At 49.0% G+C, this 24,702-nt stretch overlaps 1 protein-coding gene across 11 annotated transcripts in view; it reads left to right on the top strand.

The window, feature by feature from the left end:
* Window positions 1-12,730: 12,730 nt before the first annotated feature.
* Window positions 12,731-24,702, top strand: part of LOC138922137 (ral guanine nucleotide dissociation stimulator-like) — a 37,730-nt gene continuing 25,758 nt past the window's right edge. For 3 of the 11 annotated variants that reach the window (XM_070258963.1, XM_070258965.1, XM_070258964.1), the window contains exons 1-10: window positions 17,470-17,739; window positions 18,206-18,316; window positions 19,069-19,179; window positions 20,210-20,391; window positions 21,746-21,939; window positions 22,082-22,461; window positions 23,220-23,435; window positions 23,790-23,893; window positions 24,396-24,465; window positions 24,573-24,599. In XM_070258963.1, coding sequence (XP_070115064.1) covers window positions 17,614-17,739; window positions 18,206-18,316; window positions 19,069-19,179; window positions 20,210-20,391; window positions 21,746-21,939; window positions 22,082-22,461; window positions 23,220-23,435; window positions 23,790-23,893; window positions 24,396-24,465; window positions 24,573-24,599 — 1,521 coding nt within the window. In that variant the 5' untranslated portion in view covers window positions 17,470-17,613. Of the gene's footprint in view, window positions 13,464-14,656; window positions 14,807-14,922; window positions 14,985-15,706; window positions 15,965-17,469; window positions 17,740-18,205; window positions 18,317-19,068; window positions 19,180-20,209; window positions 20,392-21,745; window positions 21,940-22,081; window positions 22,462-23,219; window positions 23,436-23,789; window positions 23,894-24,395; window positions 24,466-24,572; window positions 24,600-24,702 lie in introns of those variants that run through there. The other 8 variants (XM_070258967.1, XM_070258969.1, XM_070258968.1 and 5 more) reach the window with 8 other exon arrangements.

Below are 24,702 nucleotides of genomic sequence, written 5' to 3'. Positions count from 1 at the left end.
GCAATAAACCATTCCCGGGGTCCCCCAGACACTGGAGCTCTGGACCTGGGATACCCATTTGCATCGCTTCCACTCCGCAGCCCGTTCAACACCAGCAGGTCTGTCATCTTCCTCTCTTCCTGGTCACTTGTGCGCCCTTTGAAGCCCAAGGCTTCCTCTCATTGGCACGTGACTCTCCATCTGACCTCCTTTCCTAGCATCGCATTGATTCCCTCTCCACTTGACTGCAGACTTCTTTCTCACAGCTCCCCCACGAGCTCCTCTGTCCCCTCCTGCCCGGCCCCACTGCCACCCTCTGAGTTCAGTCCTCCTCGGTCTCCTGCCTCGACTGGAGAAGTACCCTAACCACTGTCCTCTGCCTCAGTCCAACTCCCATGTGGCTGCTGCAGTGACATTTCTAAGTGCTCATGGGAGGGTCAGGGGAGCTCTTCCTTCTAAGCAGCTCTATCTTGTTTGCAAGTTTCAAAACAGGCATGTAGCACTTTTATCATTAAAAAGTACAAATATTACTATATTACCCTATTATTTAAATCATCCAATAGCTTTCCATTGATTGCAGGAGGAAACTAAATTCTCAGTGTTATATGCTCCGTTAGCTCTGCCACTTCCTCAGTCTGTCAGCTTCCTGAAGTGCCTTCTTGGTTTTCTCTTGTTCTCCCAGACAGAGACTCTGCCAGGGTTCTCAGAGATGCTCTGTTCCGGTTAACAACAAATAGCAGCTACCATGAGGCCTCACCAGTGAGCCCAGTGCCTTCCATGGGATCTCATTTTTCAACCCTGTAAGGTAGGCGTGACCATCTCAGTTTTCAGATAAAGAAACTGAGGATCACAGAGGTGAAGTGACGTCTCTGTGGTCACACAGGTGTTGGCAGAGTCTGGATGTGAACCCAGTTCGGCCTAACTCTAAGACTTCTGCTCTTCCCGCTCTCCCGAATGAGATGTTCCAGTCATTGCGGGCCTGCCTCTTAGAGAAGCGCTCCTTCCTATCTTGACACACCTTAGGAGGCAGTTTACCATGGGAGTTCAGACCATGAGCTCTGGAGTCAACCTGCCTGGGTTCCAATCCTGTCCCTGACACCTAATAGGTGCGTAACCTAGAAGAAGTGAATTTCTCTGAGCCTCAGCTCCTCCAGCTGTGAAACGGTGTGGTAGCAATAGTTCCTCCTGCATAGAATTGTAGTTTTTAGAAAGGTGATCCCTTGGAAACACATAGAACAAGGTGTGGCAGATAACATACATCCCCTCAATAAGCACAGCTCTTATCATCACTATATTGCAGACTCATCTCCAAATTCTGTTGGCCCTTTTCTTCATCTAGAGTTCCTGATCAGTACATCGGAATCCCGGTTTGCTGTATGCTAATTGTCCCTTGTATGCATTCCTGTGTAGCAGAAAGTACCGTAATTATATTGTGTAGGCTTTGCTGTTCTGAGTGATTTTTGCAAAATGGAGCTTTAGATACACAACACGAATTTTACTTGTTCGTACATTACATGATGAACGGCTCAGGTGCTGCTCGCTCGTTCAGCTGTTACAGATTGTAAAGATTCAATGGTCTCATTGCTTTAGCATTTTTTGTAAAAGTACTAACAATAGTAATTCCATGCTTTTATCGCAGGGTTCATCTTTCTGGCCCGGTGTGTAGTGATCAGTCCCAGTCGCTTGTGTTCATCGTGGGACCTGGAGATGCCACAGTGACCTCCCGGTGTCTGTCCACACCCACTCCTCAGTTGCTCACCTTCTGTGTCCGGCATCCAGTTTGGGCGTTGACTTGAAGCAGCTTTTTTAGGGAAGCCAATCATGAACGCAGCCCTGGGCTGGAACCCTGGGTTTGCCTGTGACTTGTGTGAGCTTGATTCAAATGCACAGTCTGAGCAAGGCCTTGGGTGTTAGCTGTCCCTCTGCAGTCATTCCCATGTCATCTTTCCTTCTCCCTACTGCCGTCATGACCTGCTCTGCCGTTGTTTTCAAGGAATGGCAGCTTATGGCCCTCCACAACTTTAGTGGTACCACCTGTGGTTTCCTTTCCATCATTCTTGGAAGTTTTTTCTCCGTACCTTTTGAGATGCCCCTTGTAGTCCATACCTGTTGCCCTTTGACTTGAGATCAGTACATCTAAAGAATTCTCTTCCTCCTGCATGGAATGAAAAGGAAGGTTGGCAGGTTTTTCTCCATCACCTTTTTTGAGTCTGGAAGATGCCCATAGAAATGAGGCTTGAGGAGAGTATGAAGAGTCTTAAGGAAAGCAGTATTTGGGTGGTCTTTGGAATAACATCTCCCTAGGCGAAGATTTTTCATGAAGGTATTGACATGAGGGAAAATGGGCTTAAAGAAATAAGGAGCATCAACTGCTTTCCACGTAAAGGCTATTTTACATGGGGTTCATGGCCTTGTTATGTTTTTTAATTCAAGCTCCTTATAGAGATCTGTTTTTTACCATCAATAAATATGAGGATCTTGCTTGATTGCCTTGTGTCTCTCATCCCTCGTGTTCTCTCATGGATTCATGGGCGGGGGCCTGAGGGACTGTCTTTTTGATAACTTCCTTTTTGAGAGTTTTCATGATTTATGTGTAGAAATGCCATTGAGTTTTGTGTGCCATCTTTGTATCCTGCTAGTTTGCTGAATTCATTTATTAGGTTGAGTAGATTTTCAGTGGTCTCTATAGAATTTTCTCTGTATAAGAGTATATCATCTGCAAACAGTGATAGTCTTACTTCTTCCTTTCCAATTTGGATGGCTTTTATTTCTTTTTCTTGCCTAAATGCTCTGGTCAGCACTTCCAGTACTATGTTGAATGAAAGTGATGAGATCACACATCTTTGCCTTATTCCTGATCTGACAGGAAAAGCTTTCAGTCTTGCAGCATTGAGTATTTTGTTCACTGCGGCTTTTTCCTATATGGCTTTTAATATGTGGAGGTCATTTTCTTCTATTTCTATGTGTAGAATGGTGTTATCATGAAAGGGTGTTGTATTTTGTCTAGTGCTTTTCTGCATCGATGGAGATGATCATGTTTTTTCTTCCCTTCCTTTTTGTGATTGGCCTGTTGCATTGATGGACTTTTGTATGTTGAACCATCCTTGCATTCCAGGAACAAATCTCTCTTGGTCACATCGTATACTCTTAATGTGCTGGTGAATTTTGTTTGGAAATAGTTTGTGGAGGATTTTGCAACTCTAGTCGTCAGAGGTAATGGTCTGCAAATTTATTTTCTTTAGTTGTCCCTGTCTGGTGTTGCTATCAGGGTAATGCTGGCCTCAGAAAATGAGTGTGGAACTATTCTCTTTCTTTCACTTCTTTGACGAGTGTAAGGAGGTTTGTTGTTAATATTTCCTTATAAGTTTGGTGGAATTCACCAGTACGTTATCTACTCCTAAGTTTTCATTTGTTCGGAGAATTTTTTCAGATTTATTCAGATGTTAGTGACGTAAAACATATGTCAGTTTAAGGTGTGAAAGACGATGATTTGATACAGGTATGTGTTGAGAAATGATTGCCCCAATAAGGTGAGTTAGCACCTCTATTCCATCACATAATTAGCTTTTTTTTTTCTAGTGATAACTTTTAAGATTTACTGTCTTATAATCTTCCAATTATGTAATACAGTATTGTTAATTATGGTCACCATGCTGTACATTAGATCCCCAGAACTTACTCATTTTATAGCCGGAGGTTTGTACACTTTGACCCACATGTCCCCATTTCCCCCACCCTGCAGACCCTAGCAAACACTATTCTCCTGTCTATTTCACTGAGTTCAGTTTTTTTAGATTCCATGTAAGTGAGAACATGTAGTATTTTTCTTTGTCTGTCTGACTTATTTCACTTAGCATAATGCCCTCAAGGTCCATCCATGTTGTTGCAAAAGGCCAGATTTCATTGTTTTCTATGGCTGAATAATATTGCATTCTATATTATATTTCTAGTTACATATCTATATATCACATTTTCTTTACATATTTATCCATTGGTGTGCACTTGGATCATTTCCATGTCCTGGCTCTGTGAATAATGCTGAAATGAAGATGGGGATGCAGACATTTCCTCAACTTATTGATTTCAGTTCCTTTGGATATACACCCATGAATGGAACTGTTTGATCCTAGAGTAGTTCTGTTTTTATTTCTTTGAGAAGATTCCCCACTACTTTCCACTGTGGCTATACCCATTTACCTTCATGCCATCAGTGCACAGGGTTCCTTTTTCTATGCAGCGTCACCAGTGCTTTCTGTCTGTCGTCTTCTGGATAACCAATTTGGTAGGTGTGAGGTGATAGCTCATTACAGTTTTGATTGCATTTCCCCAATGGTTAGTGATTATGAGCATCTTTTCATGTACCTGTTGGCCATTTTTATGTCTTCTTTGGAAAAGTATTCAAGTCCTTTGACCATTTGTAAATCATACTTTTGGTTTCTTTGCTCTTGACGTGTAAGAATTCCATATATATTGTGGATATTAACCCCCTTTTTTTGGCTGATTGTTTCTTTTGCTGTGAGGAAACTTTATGGATTGATGTAATCCCACTTGCTAAGTTCTGCTTTTGTTGCTTGAACTTTCGGTGTTCCATCCAAATAATCATGGCCAAGACCAATTTCAAGGGGCTTTTCCCCTATGTTTTCTTGTAGTAGTGGTACCGTTATGGGTTTTACATTTAGGTCTTTAATTCCTTTAGAGATAATTTTTTAGAGTGGTGTGAAATTGGGGTCCAATTTCATTCTGCATGTGCTTACCCAGTTTTCCCTACACCAATTATTGTAGAGACTTTCCTTTCTGCCTTGAATCTTCTTACCTCAGATGTGAACTGTTTGCTGAGTGTATGTGTGTGGTTTTACTTCTGGGCTCCTGATTCTGTTGTGTGGGTCTATGTGTTTATTTTTAAACCTGTACCTTACCATTTTTATTACCATATCCTTGTAATAAAGTTTGAAATCAGGAATTGTGATGTCTCCAGCTTTGATTTTCTTTCTTGGCATTGCTTTGGTTATTTGAGGTCTTTTGTGGGTCCATAAGAATGTTAGGATTGTTTTTCCTGTTTCTGTTAAAAATACCCTGGGAATTTTAATGGGAATTGCGTTGAATCTTGAGATGGCATTGGATAGCATTGGGTGGTAGTTTTAACACCATTAATTCCTTCTGATCCGTGAACGTAGGATGTCTGTCCATTTCTTTGTGTCTTCTTCAATTTGTTTCATCACTGTCTTATAGCTGGCAGTGTATAGATGGTTCACCTTCTTGGTTAAATTTATTCTTAAGCATTTCATTGTTTGTGATGCTTTTGTAGACAGGATTGTTTCATTCATATCTTTTTTAGATGGCTCATTGCTAGCGTGCAGAAACGCCACTGATTTGTGTATTTCTATCCTGAAGCTTCACTAAATTCATTTATTAGTTCTAACAGTTTAGGGGAAAGTCTTTAGGACTTTCTCTAAATAAGATCATACCGTCTGCAAACAGAGGTACTTATATTTCTTTCTTTGAGGTTCGGATGCGTTTTATTCCTTTCTCTTGCCAAATTTCTCTGATTAAGCCTTCCTAAGTCTTGTTGAGAGTGGGCACCCTTGGCTTGCTCTCGATCTTTTGCAAGAAAGCTTTCAGCCTTTCACCGTTCAGTATGCTCTTACGTGTGTGTTTGTCGTGTACACCTTCTATTAAGTTTGTGTATGTTCCTCCAATAATCAATGTATTGATAGTTTTTATCTTGAAGGGGTGCTGGATCTTGTCAAATGCTTTTTCTACATCTGCTGAGTTAATTTTCTGATTTTCACCTTCATTCGATTAGTGTGGCATGTCACATTTATTGATTTGCAAATGTTGGACTTGATCATGTTGTATGATCCTTTTTTGAGTTCTGATAGTTTTATTATAATCTGCCTTGGAGAAGATGATTTCAGTCTGAAATGTTGGGGTGACGTATTAGCTTCCTGAACGTGGATGTCTAAATCTCTCTCCAGATTTGGGAACTTGTCAGCGATTATTTTTGTTAATCAACTTTGTTTTCCGTTCTCCCTCTCTTTTCCTCTGGTGATCCAATAATGCACAGCTGTTTTGGTTATGGGATCCCATAATTTACATCGGCTTTCCTCACCCCATTCATGCTTTTTCTTCTTGCTCCTTTGACTGGATGATTTCAAACGTCATGTTTTCTTCTTCACTACTTATGGCTTCTACCTTGTTGAATCTGATTTTGAAGCTGTTTATGGAATTTTTCAGTGCAGTCTTTGTGTCTTTAACTCTAGTATTGCTGTTTGTTTTGCCTTAATGATTTCTATTTCTGTGTTGATCATCTCATTTGTTCTTGCACGATTTTCCTAACTTCCGTTAGTAGGGATCTGAATTCAAGAGCTGACTGAATTTTTCAAGAGCAGTGTTCTGAAGCGTTGGTCAGATAGTTCTTATATCCCCATTTCTTCTTCAGACATTGGAGTTTTATAATTCTCTTTGGTGGTGTTATGGGTCTTTGATTATTCACGATCTTTGTGGCGTTGCTGTGAGGTCAGAAAATTTGAGGAAGTGGGCGCCTCTCCCAGGCTTTACTGACGGGTTTGGGCACAGTGAGCCCATCTCGGGGTTCCATGTGGGCCATCTGGTGGGGTCCCGGGGCAGGCTTGCTGCTGGAGTCCTTGGGCAGCCCGGTGCTGGGGTGAGTGGAAAGCTTGGTGCATGTCATCCAGTCTGGTCCTGGGCACAGCTGGGACCTGAGTTGGTGAGTACCAGCCCTGGAGCATGGGTTTGCACGTGGTGATTGAGAACCTGGGGCGGCAGGAGTCATCCGGGGCCATGGGAGTTGGTTGGTGCTGAGGTGAGCTGGGAGTCTTTGTTCACGGGAGTCTGACAGAGCCAGGTGTCATGAGAGACAGCATGTGCTGGAGTGGGTCAGAAGTCTGGGATCTTGGGAGCCAGCTGGGAGCCAGGAGCTATGGGATCAGCCAGGGGTCGCAGGAGCCAGCAGGTGCTGTTTTAAGGTGGAAGCCTGGGTTCCTGGGAAGCTGTTGGTACCTGGTGCCGTGGGAGCTGTCGGGGACCACCTGAGTCAGCAAGCACATGTGTTAGATGGGGACCTGGTTGTGGAGGGGCCTGCCAGGAGCCTGTTTCCCTGGGAGCTGCCTGGGGCTGCTGGACCTGTAAGGTGCCCTGGTGAGACATGGGCCTGAGTTCCCAGGAGCCCATCGGGAGCCTGGTGCCCTGGGATCTGCCTGGGGTCGCTGGAGTCAGTAAATGCTGAAGTGAGCTGGGGTCCTGGTTTGTCAGAACCCACTGGGAGCCCTGCCATGGAAGCTGCCTGAGGCCACGGGAGAAAGCAGGCACTGCGTCAGCCACAGTGTGGATCCTCCACTACCCACCAGGAGCCTGGTCCCAGGGACAAAACTTGGGGTCACGGGAGCCACCTCGGGCTGCTGAAGATGGCAGGCACTAGGCTGAGATGGGGGCCTGGGTTTCTGGAGCCTGCTGAGTCCCTGGTGCCAAGGACTCTGCTTGAGGCCACTAGAGCTAGCGTGCGCCAGGGTGAGCCAGGGGCCTGCGTCTGCAGGAGCATGCAGGGCGCCAGCAGGTGCATAGGAGTCAGCCTGCTGCTGGGCAGGCCGGCTCTGCGTCTGCGATGAAGTCGGTCCCTCCCTCTCCTCCTTGTGGGAGATTTGTGATCACTGACTCAGCCTCCTTCTCTGTCACTGGTCTCTTCAGTTGTCTGTTTCCTCATGGGTGAGACTGGGTAGGTTGCTTCTAGGAACTTACTCAGTCTGCTGGGTCACCCATTGTGTTAGTGAGCCAGAGCTCAGAAGCATCTCTATGATCTTTTTATTTCTGAAGCATCAGTTGTAAGACCTGCTCTTTCAATTCTCATTTACTTTACTTGCTTCTTCTCTCTTTTCTGAGGCATTCTATCTTCTAAGCATTGGTCCATTTTCTTTTTTCAAAACATTAGCTCATCCTTTTGATCTTTTGCCTTCCTCCTCTATTTCCTTTTTTCTGTTCTCACCTTTGTGACTTCCATCTCTCTGCTAACTTTGGGTTCAGTTTTCCCTTTTTCTAGTGCTGTGTGTTGTCAGTTAGGTTGTTAATTTGAGATCGTTCTTTAAGATGTTACAAGTTAATCACTGTAAACGTCCCTCTTAGTATTATTTTTGCTGCATCCCGTAGTTTTGTTGTGTTTTTAATTCTTTTTGTCTTGAGCTATATTTAAATTTCCCTCTTGATTTCCTCCTTGACCTAATGTCTGTGTAAGAGGCTGCTGTTTAATTTCCATCTCTCAGGAATGATGCAGGTTTCCTTGCGATGTTGATTTCTAGTTTCATGCCATTGTGTTCAGGACAGATACTTGGTATAATTTCAGTCGTCTTAATTTTGTTAAGATTTGTTTTGTGACCTCAAACATGATCTCTTCTGGAAAATATTCTGTGTGCTCTTGAGAAGAATGTGTATTCTGCTGCTCTTCAATACAGTGTCCTTAGTATTTAATGTCATTTATTTCTGCCATTTCCTTAGTTTCTGTCTGGATGTTCTATCCATTGTTGAAAGTGGGGTCTTGAATTCTCCGACTTTCAACTTGTATAATGTAGTCTTCAGAATACATAAATATCTCTTAGAAGTCAGTAATAAAAGAGAAATAAAACAATTAAAATAGGCAAACGGTTGGAATAGACATTTCTCCAGAAGATATTCAGATGGCCCATAAGCACAAGAGAGATGCTCGATGTCATTCATGATTAGGGAAACGGAAATTCAAACCACAATGTGCTACTGTTTCGAACTCAGTATGTAGGCTGTATTCAACATAAAGGAAAATCACAAGTGTTGGTAAAGATGAGGAGCAAGGGGAGCCCTCATACATCACTGGTGAGAATGTAAAATGATGCAGCCACTGTAGAGAATAGCCTTGCGTTTCTTAAGATCTTCGAGCAATCAGTACCATTGAGCTGGATAGTCCATTGTGAGGCGGCTCCAAAAGAACATGGAAAACATATGGTCACTCACAGGAAAACCTGTCCATGGACATTCAAAGCAGCAGTATTCGCAGTAGTCCAAAAGTGAAAGAAACCCAACTTTCTACCAAATTATGAACACATAAAGCAAATGTGGCATATTGATACTATGGGATATAACACAGCCCTAAAAAGGAAGAAAGCACTGCGACGTGCTCGGCCCTGGATGATCCTTAAAAAAAGTGTCTAATTGAAGTGGTACACAAAGCCACAGGTTCTTTGATTCCATTTGAATGAAATGTCCAGAATACCAAATCCGCAGGGAGAGGAAACAGATGAGGTGCTTCCATGGCCTTGGGTTAGGGCAAAGCACAGAGGGAGTGAGTGTGGTTTCTTTTCAAGGTATTAAAACTGTTCTGGAATTAGATAGTAGTGATAGCCACACAACATTCTCATTGTCCTAAACGTCACTGACTTGTGTACTTTCAAATACTTAAAATGGTGTATTTTATGTTGAGCAGATTTTCTTCAGTGAAAATTTGAAATTAGGGTAATTCATGCAGCTATTAGGGGTAAGGCACGGTGTAGCCCTGAGAGTAAACATCTGATTAGGGTCTAGTAGCAAGTACGAAAATCACACAAGCAACAGTCTGAGATCCAGTCCATAGTCATGGTCTCCACCTTGAAAAGACCAGCCAAGAAAATAGGTCAGTGGTCTTGGGGGCCCTGGGAATCTGTTCAGAGATCTCGGTTATACTCGACAATATTCTCACCTCTTGGACCCTCTGGTGTAGGTAGGTTTGAACTTGTCAGTTGTTGATGTCCATGCAGGTGGTAGACCATGGGAGGGCCCCGACCCCTCCTTCCTTGGCCAGTAGAGATAGTCTGAGGCCAGGTGGTTTCCTAAAACCATTTGGCAGAGACTTAGGCGACTGTCTTACAAGGAGTAGAAGAGTCTCATGGAGCTGCTGTCCGTGTTGGGTTGTTTGTCCACACTTCTGGGTGGCCTCAGTTACCTGCTTTTCTGTGGCTAGGGCCACTCCTCTATGCCAGTCCAGTCATCCTAGTAGAACAGACATATCTCTTTGGGTCGGTGGTAGCCTGGCAGGGCAGGAAACTCAGGGACTTGTGGCCTGTGGGGTGCACCTCTAGGGGCAGGTCGGTGGAGACAATGATGTACTGCAGAACATCGCCTGGGGAAAGCTGGTCAGAGGATGTGGGGGAGAGCGGGGTACCAGGGAGCGCTGTGTGATGTGCGCCCACAGGAAGACCCGAAAGTGGACGTTCCCACTTTAAAATATTCACAGGGCTCTTGGTGGTCAAACCAGTGATTGGTGCCCATCTAGTGGCTCCCTGTGCTCTACGATTCCAGGTGATACAATCAAAGCGTGTGTGGGCCAAGAGCTGCTTGTGCCCGGGCACAGAATCACCAAGGTGGCCTCAAAGGCTCCCCCAAAATGACTCCTCAAAAAACAGCTGGGGCAGAAAATGTGTGGAGTATTTTGAAGGGAAGCTTGGGGCAAAGATGCTGTTCGATGGAGCTGGCTAAAATTGAGTTTCTCATCAGGGCAGGCACTTCAGCTGGGGTACCGGTGATTGGAGGCCGTGTGACAGGCTCACCAGTTTCTGAGTCCCGATGCTGGGCAGCCCGCTCAGCCCACTGGACTGATGAAGTGGTGCTTACGAAGCCTCTTGCTGGCCTTGTGGAAAGCAGGGCAGTGTGGTGGGAGAAGTCGTGATAGTGTCAGAGGGAGTCATGGCGGGGATTGCGGTGTGGAAGGGGGAGAACTGGAGGCAGGTGCAGTGGATGTGTGACCAACAATGGTCAGGAAGGGAAACCCGGGTGTACCCGGGGCCAGCAGGGGGCCAGCAGAGTCATGTGTCAAAACCAGACGTCGGGCCCCAAGAGGAGCCTCTTACACTAAGCCCCACCTCATCAAACTGAGTCTTGACTTCATTAGATTTTCGACTCTCCCGGAAACAGAATCTTAAACCAGTGGATTAGGAATCCCCCAATCAGCACTAGGTAGGTATTCCACATCATAGACTGCTGCTGTCCCCTGAGGAAAGTAACCTTGCAATAACCGAGCGATCTTCCCGCCTGCTGTGACTTCTTTTTCTTCTCCCTTTTGCCTTTCAAAGTCTTTCATTCTGTACAGCTCCTTGGAGCTGCTTTCTATCTGCTAGTTTGGATGCCTCTGGATGCAGGAATTGGTGAATAAAGCAATGAAGTTCTTTAGACTTACACAGTTGTATTTTCGTTCTTAACAGCTTGGTGGCAGCAGCGGGATTCGAAGGACACTTCTCATGGCTTCGGGGATGAGAAACACATGCATTGGTACCCATGAAGCCTTTGGATTCTCCATCTTTTTTGCTGTCTCTGAGGGCTGTGGGTAAGTGTCTCGTGCATCTCAGCTCCACTCTCCTTGCATTGAGCTCCTGAGCTAAGTGACTTTCCAGGCGCAGGTTAACGGGCCAGTGTAGTCTGACAGGATGCTCTAGCAGAGCATCTGTCTCAGCCCTGGGTTCGTCCACAGTGCCAGTCAAAGTGGTAGCAGGCAGCTGGAGCTGGCATATGGTTCCCTGGGACGCTGAGTCTCTAGCTCTTGGTTAGTCCACAGTCCCAAATTTGGTGGGGTCTGCTGGTTCTGCCTGCAGTCCCAACTGTTAGGGTCTGCTGGTTCCGTGCGTAGTTCTGGCCAGGGGAGAGGGTGGCACAGACGTGTGCTACATCCACACCCAGTCCTTGAAAACTTCCCACATGCATTTGACACGCATTTTTCTCTCCCTTGACTGGATGCAGATGTCGATGAGTTCTGAGGAAATGCTGGAGGCACAGTGTGGAGGAATTCTGGGACCCTGCGTGACTACTTGGAAGAGTGCTGTCCCCTCCACCTGAACAACCACCCGGCACTACCAGAAATGAGAGGCGTCCTGTGATCGTGGATTGGAAGCCTCCTTGTTGTTAAGATGTCAGCTTCCTCCAAAGAGATGAACCAATTAAATGCAGTCCTTATAAAAATCCCAATGACATTTTGTGCTGAAAGACACCCATCCTAAAATTCATATGGAATCTCAAGTATGCCCAGATGTCTAAAATAGTCTTGAAAGGAAGTACTAAGTTGGAGGACTCTGTTTTTACTGATGTAAAACTTGCTACAAACCTACGATATCAAAACAGCATTGTAAGGGCATAAAGACAGACACATAGAGCATCGGAACAGAATAGAGAGCCCAGAAATAAGGTGGCCAAGGTTGTTCAACGTGGAAAAGACAGTCTTTTCAACCAGTGGTTCCTGAAAAAGTGGATATTTTCATGCAAAATCTAAACTTGGATTCTGACCTCACGCCAGATATAAAACTTAATTCTCAATGGATCAAGACCCAAATGTAAGAACTGAAACACTTTGAGGAAAACATGGGACAAAACGTTTCACAATAGGACTTGGCAATGATTTCATGGATATGACACTCAAAGCATGGGCAATAAAAAACAGAGTACAGACGCCAAAATTCGTGAATATTAAAACCTTTTCTGCCTCTGAAGACAACATCAACAGAGTAAAAACACAACCCATGCAGCATGGGAGCCCATATTTGCAAATGATCTATCTGACAAGGGCTGAATCTCCAGAATAGACATAGAACGTCTCAACTCAACAACAAAAAAACAAACAACCCAAATCAAAAATGAGCAAAGTACTTGAATAGACTTTTCCTCCAAGAAGATACGCAAATGGTCAACAAGCATCTAAAAAGATGCTTAATGTGACTAATCACTGGGGAAATGTAAGTCAAAATCTCAATGAGACACCACCTCACATCCATGTGACGGCACCCCCAAAAATCAGACAGTGAAGAAAGGCATGCTGGCAAAGGTGTGGAGATATTGGACCCACGTACACTGTGGCTGGAATGTAAAATGTTATAGCTGCTGTGGAAATCAGCATGGCATTTCATTAAAACAATTAAAAATAGAATCACTAAATGACCCAACAATTCTACTACAGGATATATACACCTCAGAGCTGAAAAGTTGGTCTCAAAGACATATTTGAACACCCATGTTCACGGCATCATTGTTCATGATCGCTGAAACGTGGAACAAGCCAAGGATCCATCCAGGGATGAATGGAGAAGCAACATGGGCATGTATACATATACAATTGCATGTTATTCATCCTTAAAAACTAAGGATATTCTGAGATATGAGACAACATGGATGAACCTTTAGGAAATTATGCTAAATGAAATCAACCAGTCCCAAAAATACTGGCCTTGTGTGACTCCACTTATATGGCATTCCTGAAATGGTCAGATTCAGAGAGACGGACAGCGGATGCTGTTGGCCAGGGGCGGGAGCAGGGGAAGGGGAGTGAGCGATGAGTGGGGACAGAGCTTCAGTTCTGTGGGGTGACAAGAGTTCTGAAGATGGACTGTGGTGATGGCTGCACCACCGTACGACTGTGGCCAACACACTGAAGATGCGCGTAAGGAAGTCAATGTGCTTGATGGCGTGCGCACAGAAAAATGGCCAGGACGGTAAGTTTCACGTTATGTGCGTTTTAAGCCAATAAAAATAGATTTTCTGTTAAAAGTGCAAATACAAAGAAATGAGCAGAGGATGATTTAGTGTTTCCATTCGTGCTCTTCCATTCTGACCCTGGTGTTTGTCTCAGCCCTTATACCTGAGGCAACTTTGATCAGACAAATGTTTTCATTCTGGGCCTAAGAGAACCTTGAAATCAGAATTATACAGAACTCTGCAAAATTTTTGTGACCATGTATTTTTCAGAGAAAACATAGACATTTTTAATATTAAATTTAAGTTTGTTTTATATCAGTTTCAGGTCTACATCAGAATGATTCAATATGTGTGTATATTGTGAAATGATCACTATAAGAAGTCTGGTTGACGTCTATCATCAAGAGTTACAAATGTGTTTCTTGTGATGAGAACTTCTAAGATTTACGCTATTAGCAACTTTCAAAATGCAATATAGTATTATTAATTCCTTGACTGCTATAAAATAAGCACCATAAAACAATTCCAGTGTATCCATTTTGTTATTGTCACTGAATCTATTTTTTCTCAGAATCAATTAATTGTTATGCAAATGACTGAATTTCTTTTAATCTACATCATAATGTACTGACTACAGGTTCTGACATTTTAAGTTTTGTTTAGGTGTTATTCTTTCTAGCAAGTAAACTTTCCTGAATCTTATCAGTCATATCAAAATATATTCGGATGTATTTCTTCTTCCATCGATATTTAGTCACTGATAAAGTTCACCGTGTGCCATTTTAACCATTATCAGTTTTGTGTGCTGAGGGTGATTTTACCCAGTAATAGACACCGTGTAGGTTCGAAGTCTCCTTGGAGGATAAACAGTGGGGGGAGGTCAAAGCATGGAACTTGTTTCATTTGCAGAGGGTCCATTTTGACTTTGCTCTTACAAAACGTGTTCTTTGTCCATTTGGGAATCTGAGGCCCAGAAAGTTGGAGGGACTGACCCAGACCTCAGGAGGGGGTCAAAATCCAGAGAATCCGGCAGGGCTCTGGCTTGCTCGGCCAAGGCTCAACCCCTTCCCTTCGGGTTTTCTTTGGAAACAGGGACCTCATGGTCCTAGGGGATCCCTGCCCACCCCGTCCATGGGGGGGTCATCTTCCTGTTCGCATCCAATCATGCACAGGCACACTCACACCGATTTCTCCTGTGTGGACCATGCAGGGACCCCAGGAAAGAGCAGACACCAGGGAAGTGACAAGAGGCCGAGGAGAAGGCAGTTGGAGGCAGCTCTGCCATGAACAGTAGCATCCGTCCTCCTGCCTACATGCCCAGAAGGCCCGAGATGGAAGGAAGAATCCCTGAGGTTTCTAGGTGTGTACCTGTTCCAAGGGCATCCCTGACCCAGCCTGGAGGGCACAGGACTGGGGAGCTGGAGTCCACTTCTGTGGGCACCTGCTACTCTGATGAGCCGTTCTCCTCTTGTGTAGACATTGGGTAGAGGAGAGAAGACCTTGGTGTCCTCCTGTGTCAAGTGGAGTGCGTCCAGCGGGTGAGTCCCTGGGTTCCGTATGATGCTCACGAAGGGTCTGTGGCCCTTGGTTCTCCATCGATGACGCCCTGTGCTCTGAGCACCTGAGAAAATGCTTTCCCACAACCTAGAGATCCTAAGGAACTGAGACAGGCTTGGGGGCTTGGGAGGATGAGAACCTGGGATAAGGAAGAACATGCCAGAGCACTGTGAACTAAGGCCAGAGTCCAGGGACAAGACCAGTCCTTGTTGGACTCCCGGGTCCTCACTTGGCAGGAGAGGGGAATCATTCCTTGGCTGAGGTTAGGATGCCTCCTGAGAAAAGAGGACACCCAAGTGGAGGGACAGAAAGATGAGGGAGAGGGAGGCTCCTGAGGTTCCTCCCACGGCCTGGAAGCCTGCAGGTCCTGCTCCTTTACCCCTGGGACAGTGGGGAGCCTCTGCCTTGAGGACACCCAAAGAGACTTCCTGTGTGGTGGCTTCTGCCAGGGCTGCAGTGCTGGTGCTGGCCACCAGGGGGCAGGCAGCCTCCAGCGTCAGTGGTGCCCAATGAGGTTGGGTTTTCACTGTTGTCACTTCTATTGGGATGTAATTGCCACACAGCACTGCCTAAGTTAACACTGCTGTGTGGTACATTTCAAAATTGCTAAGAACCAAGAAGCTAAACTTCTCATCACAAGCAAACACTTACTTTTCTGTTTTCGGTGACGGATGTTAAGTGAACTGGTGGTGTCATTGCGCAGGCTGTGTGCATCCAGTCCCTGTGCTGACTTCTTAAACTTACACGGCGCCCACTCAGCCTGCCTCAGCTGCTGGAGCAGCGAATAGCCGTGCAGAGGCCTTTCCGGCTGTGCCCCGCCTCAGAGAGAACTCACTCCTCCTGGTACTAGCGCTCCTCTCCACAGTCTGACTTGGTGAAGAGCAGGAGGAGGGGACACGAGTTTCACAATTCTTCACTCAGCGACTGTGCACCGAGCACTCACCCTGTGCCAGGTGCTCAGGTGGGTGTAAGTGCAGGGCTGACAGTGACTGAGTGGTCCCTGCCGGTCAGGAGCTCACACTCTGGAGGGGACAAGGACAAAAGCATGAAAGCAAAGACATGAGAGGGGAAAGAGCCAGCGGTGAGGGGACATTCAGGGGCCTGTGAGGGAGGGCCGGGGGTCACCGGGTAGGGGTCTGAAAGGCCTCACTGGGGCGACATTTCCTGGGACCAGAATGACAAGAGGGAGCCAGCCCTGCACAAGTCTGGGAGCGGCGTGTCAGGGAGAAGGCACCCCTGCTGTAGACGCTCATGGGCAGAAGGGGGTTTGGCCAGAGGATGTGAGAAAGGTGGCCAGTGTGGCTGGAGGGAGCCTGGGGGGAGAGAGGAGGCGGAGGAGGGCAGGGCCAGATCCTGGGGCCTGAAATCACGGTTCCAGTGCCTTGCATCTGTAAACGGCAAATGCCTCATATCTCACAATTTTTGTGGTTGAGGAATCAGACATAGATTAGCTTGGTTCTTCTGCTCGAGACGCCTCAAGGCCGCGGCCGCGGCCTCAAGTGATGCTCGACTGGCAGAGGATTTCCTCTCAGGTTCACTCAAAGGAGTCGAGGTGCACTTTGGACTCAGAGCATGGGTTCCTTTCTGTCTGTTGGCCTGGGCGCTGCCTCGGTTCTCTCCCATGTGGGCCTCTGTGTATGGCAGCTCAAAACGTGTGTGCTTGATTCCACAGCTCAGGGACAGGAGAGAGAGAGAGACACGGGAAAGAGAGAGAGACGGAACTTAAGAGAGGGAATAAGAAAGAAGTGAGAGACTTTCTGTGTTTAAAATTTAGACATGACACTCGTCCACATTGGCTGTGTTCTGTTGGCGAGAGCCAGTCACTAAGCACTCAGTGGTCACACAGGAATCTGTGAGGGATGTGTGTACCACGGGTGGGGATCTCTGGGAGCCACGGTGAAGGCTGCCCACCTCACAGATCAAGATGAGGCTCTTGGGTCTCTTTCTAAACAGAAGAGGAAACAATGGAGAGGTTTGAATCCAGAGGATGACAGTGTCTGGATTTCATTCATCAACCCTCTCCTTGTGCTGACATTGAAATGAGGCCAAGAGAGGAAGTGCCTGTTGCAATAGCGCATTGCTGAACCCAGGCCTGGTTTGAGTGGTGTTCATGCTACATCCCTTCTCGTAATTCTTCCATCTCTTTGTGCATTACTTGCACTTGACACCACCTCACAGGTGGTATGGATATTATTTCATATACACCTGATGATGTCCCTAGCAAGTAGATTCTAGGCGGATTCCCCTTGTGAAGGTTTGGAGACTGGGGAGGCCCTGAGAGGCACAATGAGTTTTCCAGGACAGAGAACTGGTAAGATAAAGGAGGTCTGAATTCTGCTCTGCCTCCTCAAAGCTGGGACCCTCATCACATTCCCAGGGAGCTGTGGCTGGGGCTGTGAAAGCTCCTCATGTAGAGTTAAGAAGAAGACATGGGGGTGGTTTGGGTAGGTCCGAGTACAGGAAGCAGCCCAGGTAATGGAATCTTGAAAAAGTGACCTCACTTCCTTGGCGATAGACCCCAACAGATTTAGAACTCTGGTAACCAGGCAGTTAATTCTAGAGACAGACCCCTAGCCAGTTCATTTGACTGGAGAAACTTCAGAGTACAACATGTTTACTTGTTGTGTACCAGTTTTCAGAGGCTCTAGGCTCAGGAAAGCCCAGAGTGTGAGACTGTTGTGTTGTTGTGGACATCGGATCAAGCCTCATGGCCAATTTGGCAGGAGGTACCCAAAGGTAATGTGGGGCAGCCCAGGGCAGCCCACTGTAGGGCAGGACACAACTCGGATCCCACCTGAGCAGCCCCATAGCCCTTGCACCTTGTGTGAGGGTTTGTGTGTGAGTGTCGGTGTGTGTGTGTACGCGTGGGCGCTGTGCGGGAAGGCAGCAGGTGAGGAGTGGGTCCTTCCTGGGCAGGAGGAGAGTGTTATGTGCTGTCAGCCAGGTGAGTCTGTCATATTGATACCCCGGGGCTTGGCTGGCAGCCTGAGCAGCTGGGTGCTGGGATCAAGCTGCTCTGCCCTTGTGTTAATCCTGAGCCGTAGAAGTTTCATCTAGTTCCCTCCCTGGTCAGATGTCTGTGCAGACGTCCCTCTGTGCCTGAATTAGGGAACAGAATTCCTCATGGGGGTGTCCCCCTGTGGCGATGTGCAGGCAGGCCCCTGATGCCTCCTGGCCCATCTGCCGGGCACTGTCTTTCCAGAACTCCACGCAGGAGATCTTTGAAGAGCTACATGATGGGTTCGACTTCTCTCCCTCCCTAGTCAAGGGGCAGGAGCAGCAGGCCGCCAGCAGCATCCTGTGCCGGTCTGAGGTGAGAGCAGGAGCAGAGGGTCTCCCCGCCCACCACCCCAAGATGTTCAGGTTGGGCCTGGAACCCAGGTCCGAATCTGAGCACACCCCTGGTGCCCTCACAGGGCTTTCCCACTGAGTGTCCTACGGCCTTACTCCCAAAGGAGTCTGGGCCTCCTCTCCTCCCCAGCCAGCTGAGGGCTCGGGTGGAAAGACACTCTCCACATGTTTCTTGGAATCGTAGAGGAAAGGTTTACTGTTGTTGTCACTTCTCACGAGGCCATGAGGACCTTAGCATTTTGCTCCTGTTTTGATTGATGTAACTTCCCGGCTGGGAAGCTGTAGCACTCAGCGCCACTGTCCTTGCAGACCTGCTCCAAGCCTCACAAATCATCACACTTGCTAGGCTGATTACACACAAAGAGCATGGGCGTGGATTACAGGATTCTATACATTTCTCTGCACCTTGTCATCTCACAAAACACTTCGAATCAGAGCAGTTTGTTACGTGCTGTAAAACTGGTGAGTCTGTGATATTCATACCCCAGGCTGGCAAGCTGAGCAGGTGGGTGCTGGGGATCAAGCTCCTCTGCCCTTGTGTTAATCCCGAGCCTTAGAAGTTTCATCTAGTTCCCTCCCTGGTCAGATGTCTGTGCAGATGTCCCTGTGTGCCTGAACTAGGGAACAGAAATTCTCATGGGGGTGTCCCCCTATGGCGATGTCCAGCAGGCTCCTGATGCCTCCTGGCCCGTCTGCCGGGCATTGTCTTTCCAGAACTCCACTCAGGAGATGTTTGAAGAGTTATGTGTTGGGTTCGACTTCTCTCCCTCCCTAGTCAAGGGGCAGGAGCAGCAGGCCACCAGCAGCATCCTGTGCCGGTCTGAGGTGAGAGCAGGAGCAGAAGGTCTTTACCCCCACCCCCCCAAGATGTTCAGCGTGGGCCTGGAACCCAGGTCTGAATCTGAGCACACCCCTGGGGCCCTCACAGGGCTTTCCCAACGGAGTGTCCTACGGCCTTGCTCCTGAAGGAGTCTGGGCCTCCTCTCCTCCCGAGCCAGCTGTGGGGTAGGGTGGAAAGACACTCTTCACGTTTCTTGGAATCATAGAGGAAATGTTTAATGTTCTTATCACTTTTCACGAGGCCATGAGGACCTGAGCATTTTGCTCCTGTTTTGACTGATGTAACTACCCGGCTGTGATGCTGTGTAGCACTCAGGCCACTGTCCATGCAGACCTGCTCCAAGCCTCACGAATCATCACACTTGCTGGGCTGATTTACACATAAAGAGGATGGCGGTGGGATTACAGGATCCTATACATTTCTCTGCTACTTGTCATTGCACAGAACACGGCAACTCATTGTAGGCCGCTCAGGTCAGGAGCTGAGGCCTTAAGTGACTTCATCATATTCCACAGAGGAGGACATTTTGCACAGTGATTCAGCCTTTCGATGCTGTTGGACCTTGACATGACCCAATTCTGTTGCCATTTGAGCCAACACTGCAGGGCACATTTTAAGCGTGTCCGAATAGACTCTAAGTTTTCCAGGTCTGCCATGACATAGAACCGCAGATTGGCGGAAGGTCACTAATCATCTCTTTGCTCCTGTCTGTGGTGGGGATGTTCATTGGTGACTCCCTGGGATAGTGCTCTTACCTCAGGCTCTTAATGCACAGAGGTACAATTGTTCCTCAGGTCACAGAATGCCTTGAAGGTACTGAGTGTTTGTCATTCCCCTAAAAATCAAATTGTACTTTTAAGTCCAAAACCATTTTCAAGGCGGACTCTCGTCCCTCTTGCACAACTTCCTGAGGTGCTGGGAGGTTCTGGTCTGAGCTCCAGACCCTGATGCCCCTGGTGGTTCATGGTGACTCCACTGACTCTGTGTCCCTCCTTCTCCACGTGGTATGCGAAGGAACCCACCCTGTCCATGGCTGAGGCCCGCACGATGCTGACCCTCAAGGCAGGCGCAGTGCAGAAGGTGGTAGGCTGCCTGCAACCATCTTTCCACGGCATATCCATCTCCGTCACCACCTTCCCGTGTGTGTACCAGGCCTTCTACCCGACCCCACAGGTCCTGGACCAGCTGCTCCAGAGGTGAGTGCCCACCCCTCCACAGCACAGCAGGAGTCTCCCACCTAATAAACGTGTGCCTTGGGAACGTCCCCACAACTCTCTGAGCGTCACCTTGCTCATCCGAATAGTGGGGTGGTAAGAGGATGAACCTCACAGGGTCACTGAAGGAAATCATGGGAGAAAGCACGGCAGACGCTTGCCTGGTGCCGGACTCCACAGAAGGGGCTGCTGCTCATGCTGCGTGTCCTCACGCTTACAGCTTCCGTCCCCAGTGAGGAGACTCCCTGCCTCTCCCCTCGCTGGCCTGTGGCCTTCCTGAGTGTGGAAAAGTACATGAAAGCAAACTGTTTTCCTATTGGCAAGACAATTTAGCGAGTCCATCTAGCTGATCCTGGTCCTTGTCTTCGGTGCGGCCAGAGCAGTGGTCTCTGTGGGCAGCAGAGGAGGCGCAGGCCCACTCAGAATTCTGGGAAGGCTCTGGATGGGGTTCATTCATTCAATACTATATGTTAAGCTCGTACTACATTCATACCCTTTCCTACACACTAAGGATGTCCAATGAAGGAAGCAGACACTATCCCTGGGGCTCAATTCTAGCCTGAGAGCTAGAAGCTCACTTCTGGGCATCATGAGTATTGATGCCCAGAGGACGTTAGATGTCACACCCTCTTGGCCTCCTCTAGATATGGACGCATCCTCTCCTAGTCAGACCACGATGACAGACTTCAAGGACCAACTAAGACCATGAGTGGTGTTGGGTCCAGAGGGAGGGCCTCCTGTGTCCACAGAAGGGGCTAGGAGACCATGGGGACTGTGGCTATGGATGGACTGGCAGACCCTGGATCTCACACCTCTTGGGGTTTCTGTGGGAGGCCTGAGGTCTGCGGTCTTCCCTACAGGAGGAAATGAATCAAAGAGACCTGTTCATGGGGTGCCAGTCCCGCCATGGGAAGCAGAGGAGAGGCTGGGCTGAGTCGGCCACTGAGAGACTCCTCGCTTCCACAGTTCCCTCTCCCTCTCCCTGCCCTCTGCACATGCACCTCTCCTAAGCACCGCCACTGGGGCCCAGAACAGTAGGTGGTGAGCAGCCTGGTCACAAATCTGCCTCCAACCTCAGTCCTGATGCTCGAGCGTGGAGGATGGGGCAGGCTATGTCCAGGCCCTTTGGGAAAAGAGTGTCAGGTGGAAGACCAGACTCACACAGGCTCTCTGTTAGATTGGCTGATGACCAGGCCTTCCAGTGCAAGGACAGCCACCCAGGGATTGGAGTGGCTGGTCCACCCTCTGGGGCTCAGGCACAGAGAAGGTGCTGTGGGAACACAGTGTGGAACAGCAGGCCAGGCCTGTGACTCTCTTCACACATGCCTCTCCCCAGTGCCCTCTCTCCCATCTGGGGCCCCCGGCCTCAGGAGAACTCCCAGGATATGTGGCAGATGCTGCGCCACTCCAGGATCAACCTGACGTTGGCGTATCTCCAGGACCTCTTGCCTGGCTCAGTCCTGAAGCACCAGGCCACCCCTCTTCTCATCCAGGTGGACCTTTTCCAGGCCACTGAGTTGGAGACAGAGGGTAAGGGAGACCGTAGGCTTGGAAGACTACCCCAGTGGGTGGGTCACAACTGGGGATTCATTTAAAGACAGTGGGATCTTTCCTGTTTGGGGAAAGGCACATGGAAAGCAACTTATGTAGCTGACCCTTTCTCTTTCTCCAGCTCCTGCCCCAGCTCCAGCACTTCTGCCAGGTGCAGAGGCAGAAAAGGGGCCACATCTGGAGCTGGACGGAACTCCAGTTCTATTTCTGCCATCACTTCTAGCGCTGGAACCGGCAGCAGCGCCCTCAGCTGCTCCAGACCCCGAGCGAGTGCCATCAGCAGCCCCAGCCCAAGTGCCAGGTCCTGAACTGGACTCAATGGGACCAAGGGGTCTGCTGGGATTTCCACCTCAGGCTCCAGTAACAGCCGCAGAATCAGCTCCGGTTCCAGAGGCTTCCCACCCCTGTCGAGTGACCGGGAAGAAGCAGCCCGATGGGAAGCCTAGCCTCATGGCCTTCTCCCCAAGGGACGTGGCAGAACAGCTGACGGCCATTGACGTGGTGAGCACCCGGGCTCTCAGGGCGGGGTGGGGCAGGCCACCCCTATGCCATCAGCTGGCCCAGACCTGCTTTTCCCTGTGGCGGCTCCTGTGACCTGGGTCCCAATCCCAGCTCCACCACTTCCCAACCATGGGATCTGGGCAACTCCCCAGCCTTCGTGTTCCACCCTCACACTGTAGAGATGGGGACCAAGAGGACCTGCTGGACAGAGGGGCTGAGCACATGGAGTGAAGTAGAACACAGAGGAAGCTTGGTGGGGCCTGGCCCGAGAGGTCGGGGAGGAGAACTCACTGTGTGCAGCCAGGAACTCAGGCGGCCCAGCCATCTGCTCGGGATGCTCAGCAGCCTCAGCATTTGTGATGCACCAGTCGTGTACTTCACTAAAAGGGAGACAACCTGCCAAAGCCCGTGGGTGTAGCTGGCACAGGGGAATGTGCAGCGGAATGGGGCCTGGGACCAAGGATGCTCAGGATGCAGGGAGCTGCCCCCTTGGGAGGAGCCAAGCGGAGCAGCCCTCTGGAGCTTGCAGTTTGTGGGGGTGGGCTGTGTGTAAATGCTCCTGTCCTTTCCCCACCAGTCTGGAGTCCCGGGTCCTCCTGTGCTGGGTGCTCTCAGTGGAAGAACAATGAAAGCGAGGGGCTCCCACCACGCTGAGAACACATCCTCAGCTTCCTGAGCCCCTCCTTAGACCGGTGACTCCTGCTTGGACACTCAGCTGGGCTGTGGCAGGGCTTAGTGACACTCCCCCTCCTCCCCAGGAAGTGTTCAAGAACGTCGAGCCCTCTGAGTGTCTGGGCTCCACCTGGGGCAAAAGAAACCGGCCCGGACATGAGAACGTGGCACCCACCGTCTGGGCCACAGTGGTGCAGTTCAACAGAGTAGTAAAGTGCGTCATGACGTCCTGCCTTGGGGACCCAAACGTGACGGCCCGGGGCAGGGCCAAGGTTCTGGAGCGGTGGATCGAGGTGGCCAGGGTATGCGGGGGGAGACCCTCTCCAGAGCCGTGGAACTGCCCCTTCTCCTTGATCAGCTCTCAGGACTGAAGGCTGCACTCTAAGCCCCTGCACAGTCGCTAGGTCCTTCCTGTCAAGGGCACACTGACCTTGACTCGCATGTCCCAGTGGTGGGATGCTCACTTCCTCCCTGGCTCCTTCCTACTTTGAGCGAAATTCCTCCTCCCGGAAGTGTTACTCTTTGGTCCACCTGTGCCCACCCTGGCACCCTGGTCATCTGTCCCACTCAGGAGGGAAGAGTGGAAGGGAGGGGGACTGAAGCCAGAGCAGACAGGGCTCCTGCTCCCCCTCCCAGCTCCTCCTCTCCCTCCTCAGGAGTGCCGAGCCTTGAGGAACATCTCCTCCCTGCACGCAGTCCTCTCGGCTCTGCAGAGCGTGCCCATACACAGACTGAAGAAGACCTGGGGGAAAGTGTCCAGGTGGGGAGGCCTCTCCGCAGGAGGACCAGGGGGAGGAGGGAGCTCCCACGTGTCTGCCATTGCCCTCTCATCGGCTGGAGCTTCCTGGGTGGCAGTAAGCCCTGGGCACAGGGCCTGGCTGGGTGTGCAGTGTCCCTGATCCTCACTGGCAACTTAGGCCCCCAGTTCTGCTTCAGGAATCAGGTTCCCTGGCTGTCACATAGTAGGTTGAACCAAAGTGGAGATTTTCAAGTATTTGCCATACAGCAACAGAACTCTGTGCCCAGTCGGAAACCAAACTGGTCAAAATACTGCTGCTGCACAGAAAGGGCAGTGGCAGCCCCAGGTGACCAACATGAGAGCCCCCTCTGCAGTCCCATGGTGACGTCAGTGCTCAGAGGACCCCCACGAAAATCCTCATTCGGGCAGTTTGGATTTTCCAGATTCTCATCGAGAAGGGACTTGCACTTATGACCCCTGCCCCATTGTTCCTGAGTTTCTCCTTCCTCCTTTCCCCCCTCAGGAAGAGCTGCCGAAAATTTAAAAAGCTCTGTGATGAGGACAACTCCCTTAGCTGGGAGCTGCTCATCAAGGTAGAGTGGAGGCTGGCATGTGGAGGGAGAGGCGGGGTGTGGGGAAGGGGGACGGGGCAGGATGTGGACGGTCATTTCTCACTTGGAGTTTCTGTGTACAATTCCAGTCTTCCCTGGATGAACAGGAAGATGGGGTATGTTTGGTCCATGGGCAGGTGGGGGAGGTGTTTGTGGGGTGGGAAGCCCCGGTCATGGCAGGAAGTGGGGGTGTCTGGGCTGATCCCGGAGGGGATGCCG

Source organism: Equus caballus, unplaced genomic scaffold, assembly GCF_041296265.1.
Source record: "Equus caballus isolate H_3958 breed thoroughbred unplaced genomic scaffold, TB-T2T haplotype2-0000490, whole genome shotgun sequence".
NCBI lineage: Eukaryota > Metazoa > Chordata > Mammalia > Perissodactyla > Equidae > Equus > Equus caballus.
Note: the sequence above shows the minus strand (reverse complement) of the source record. Positions and strands in the feature narration are given on the sequence as shown.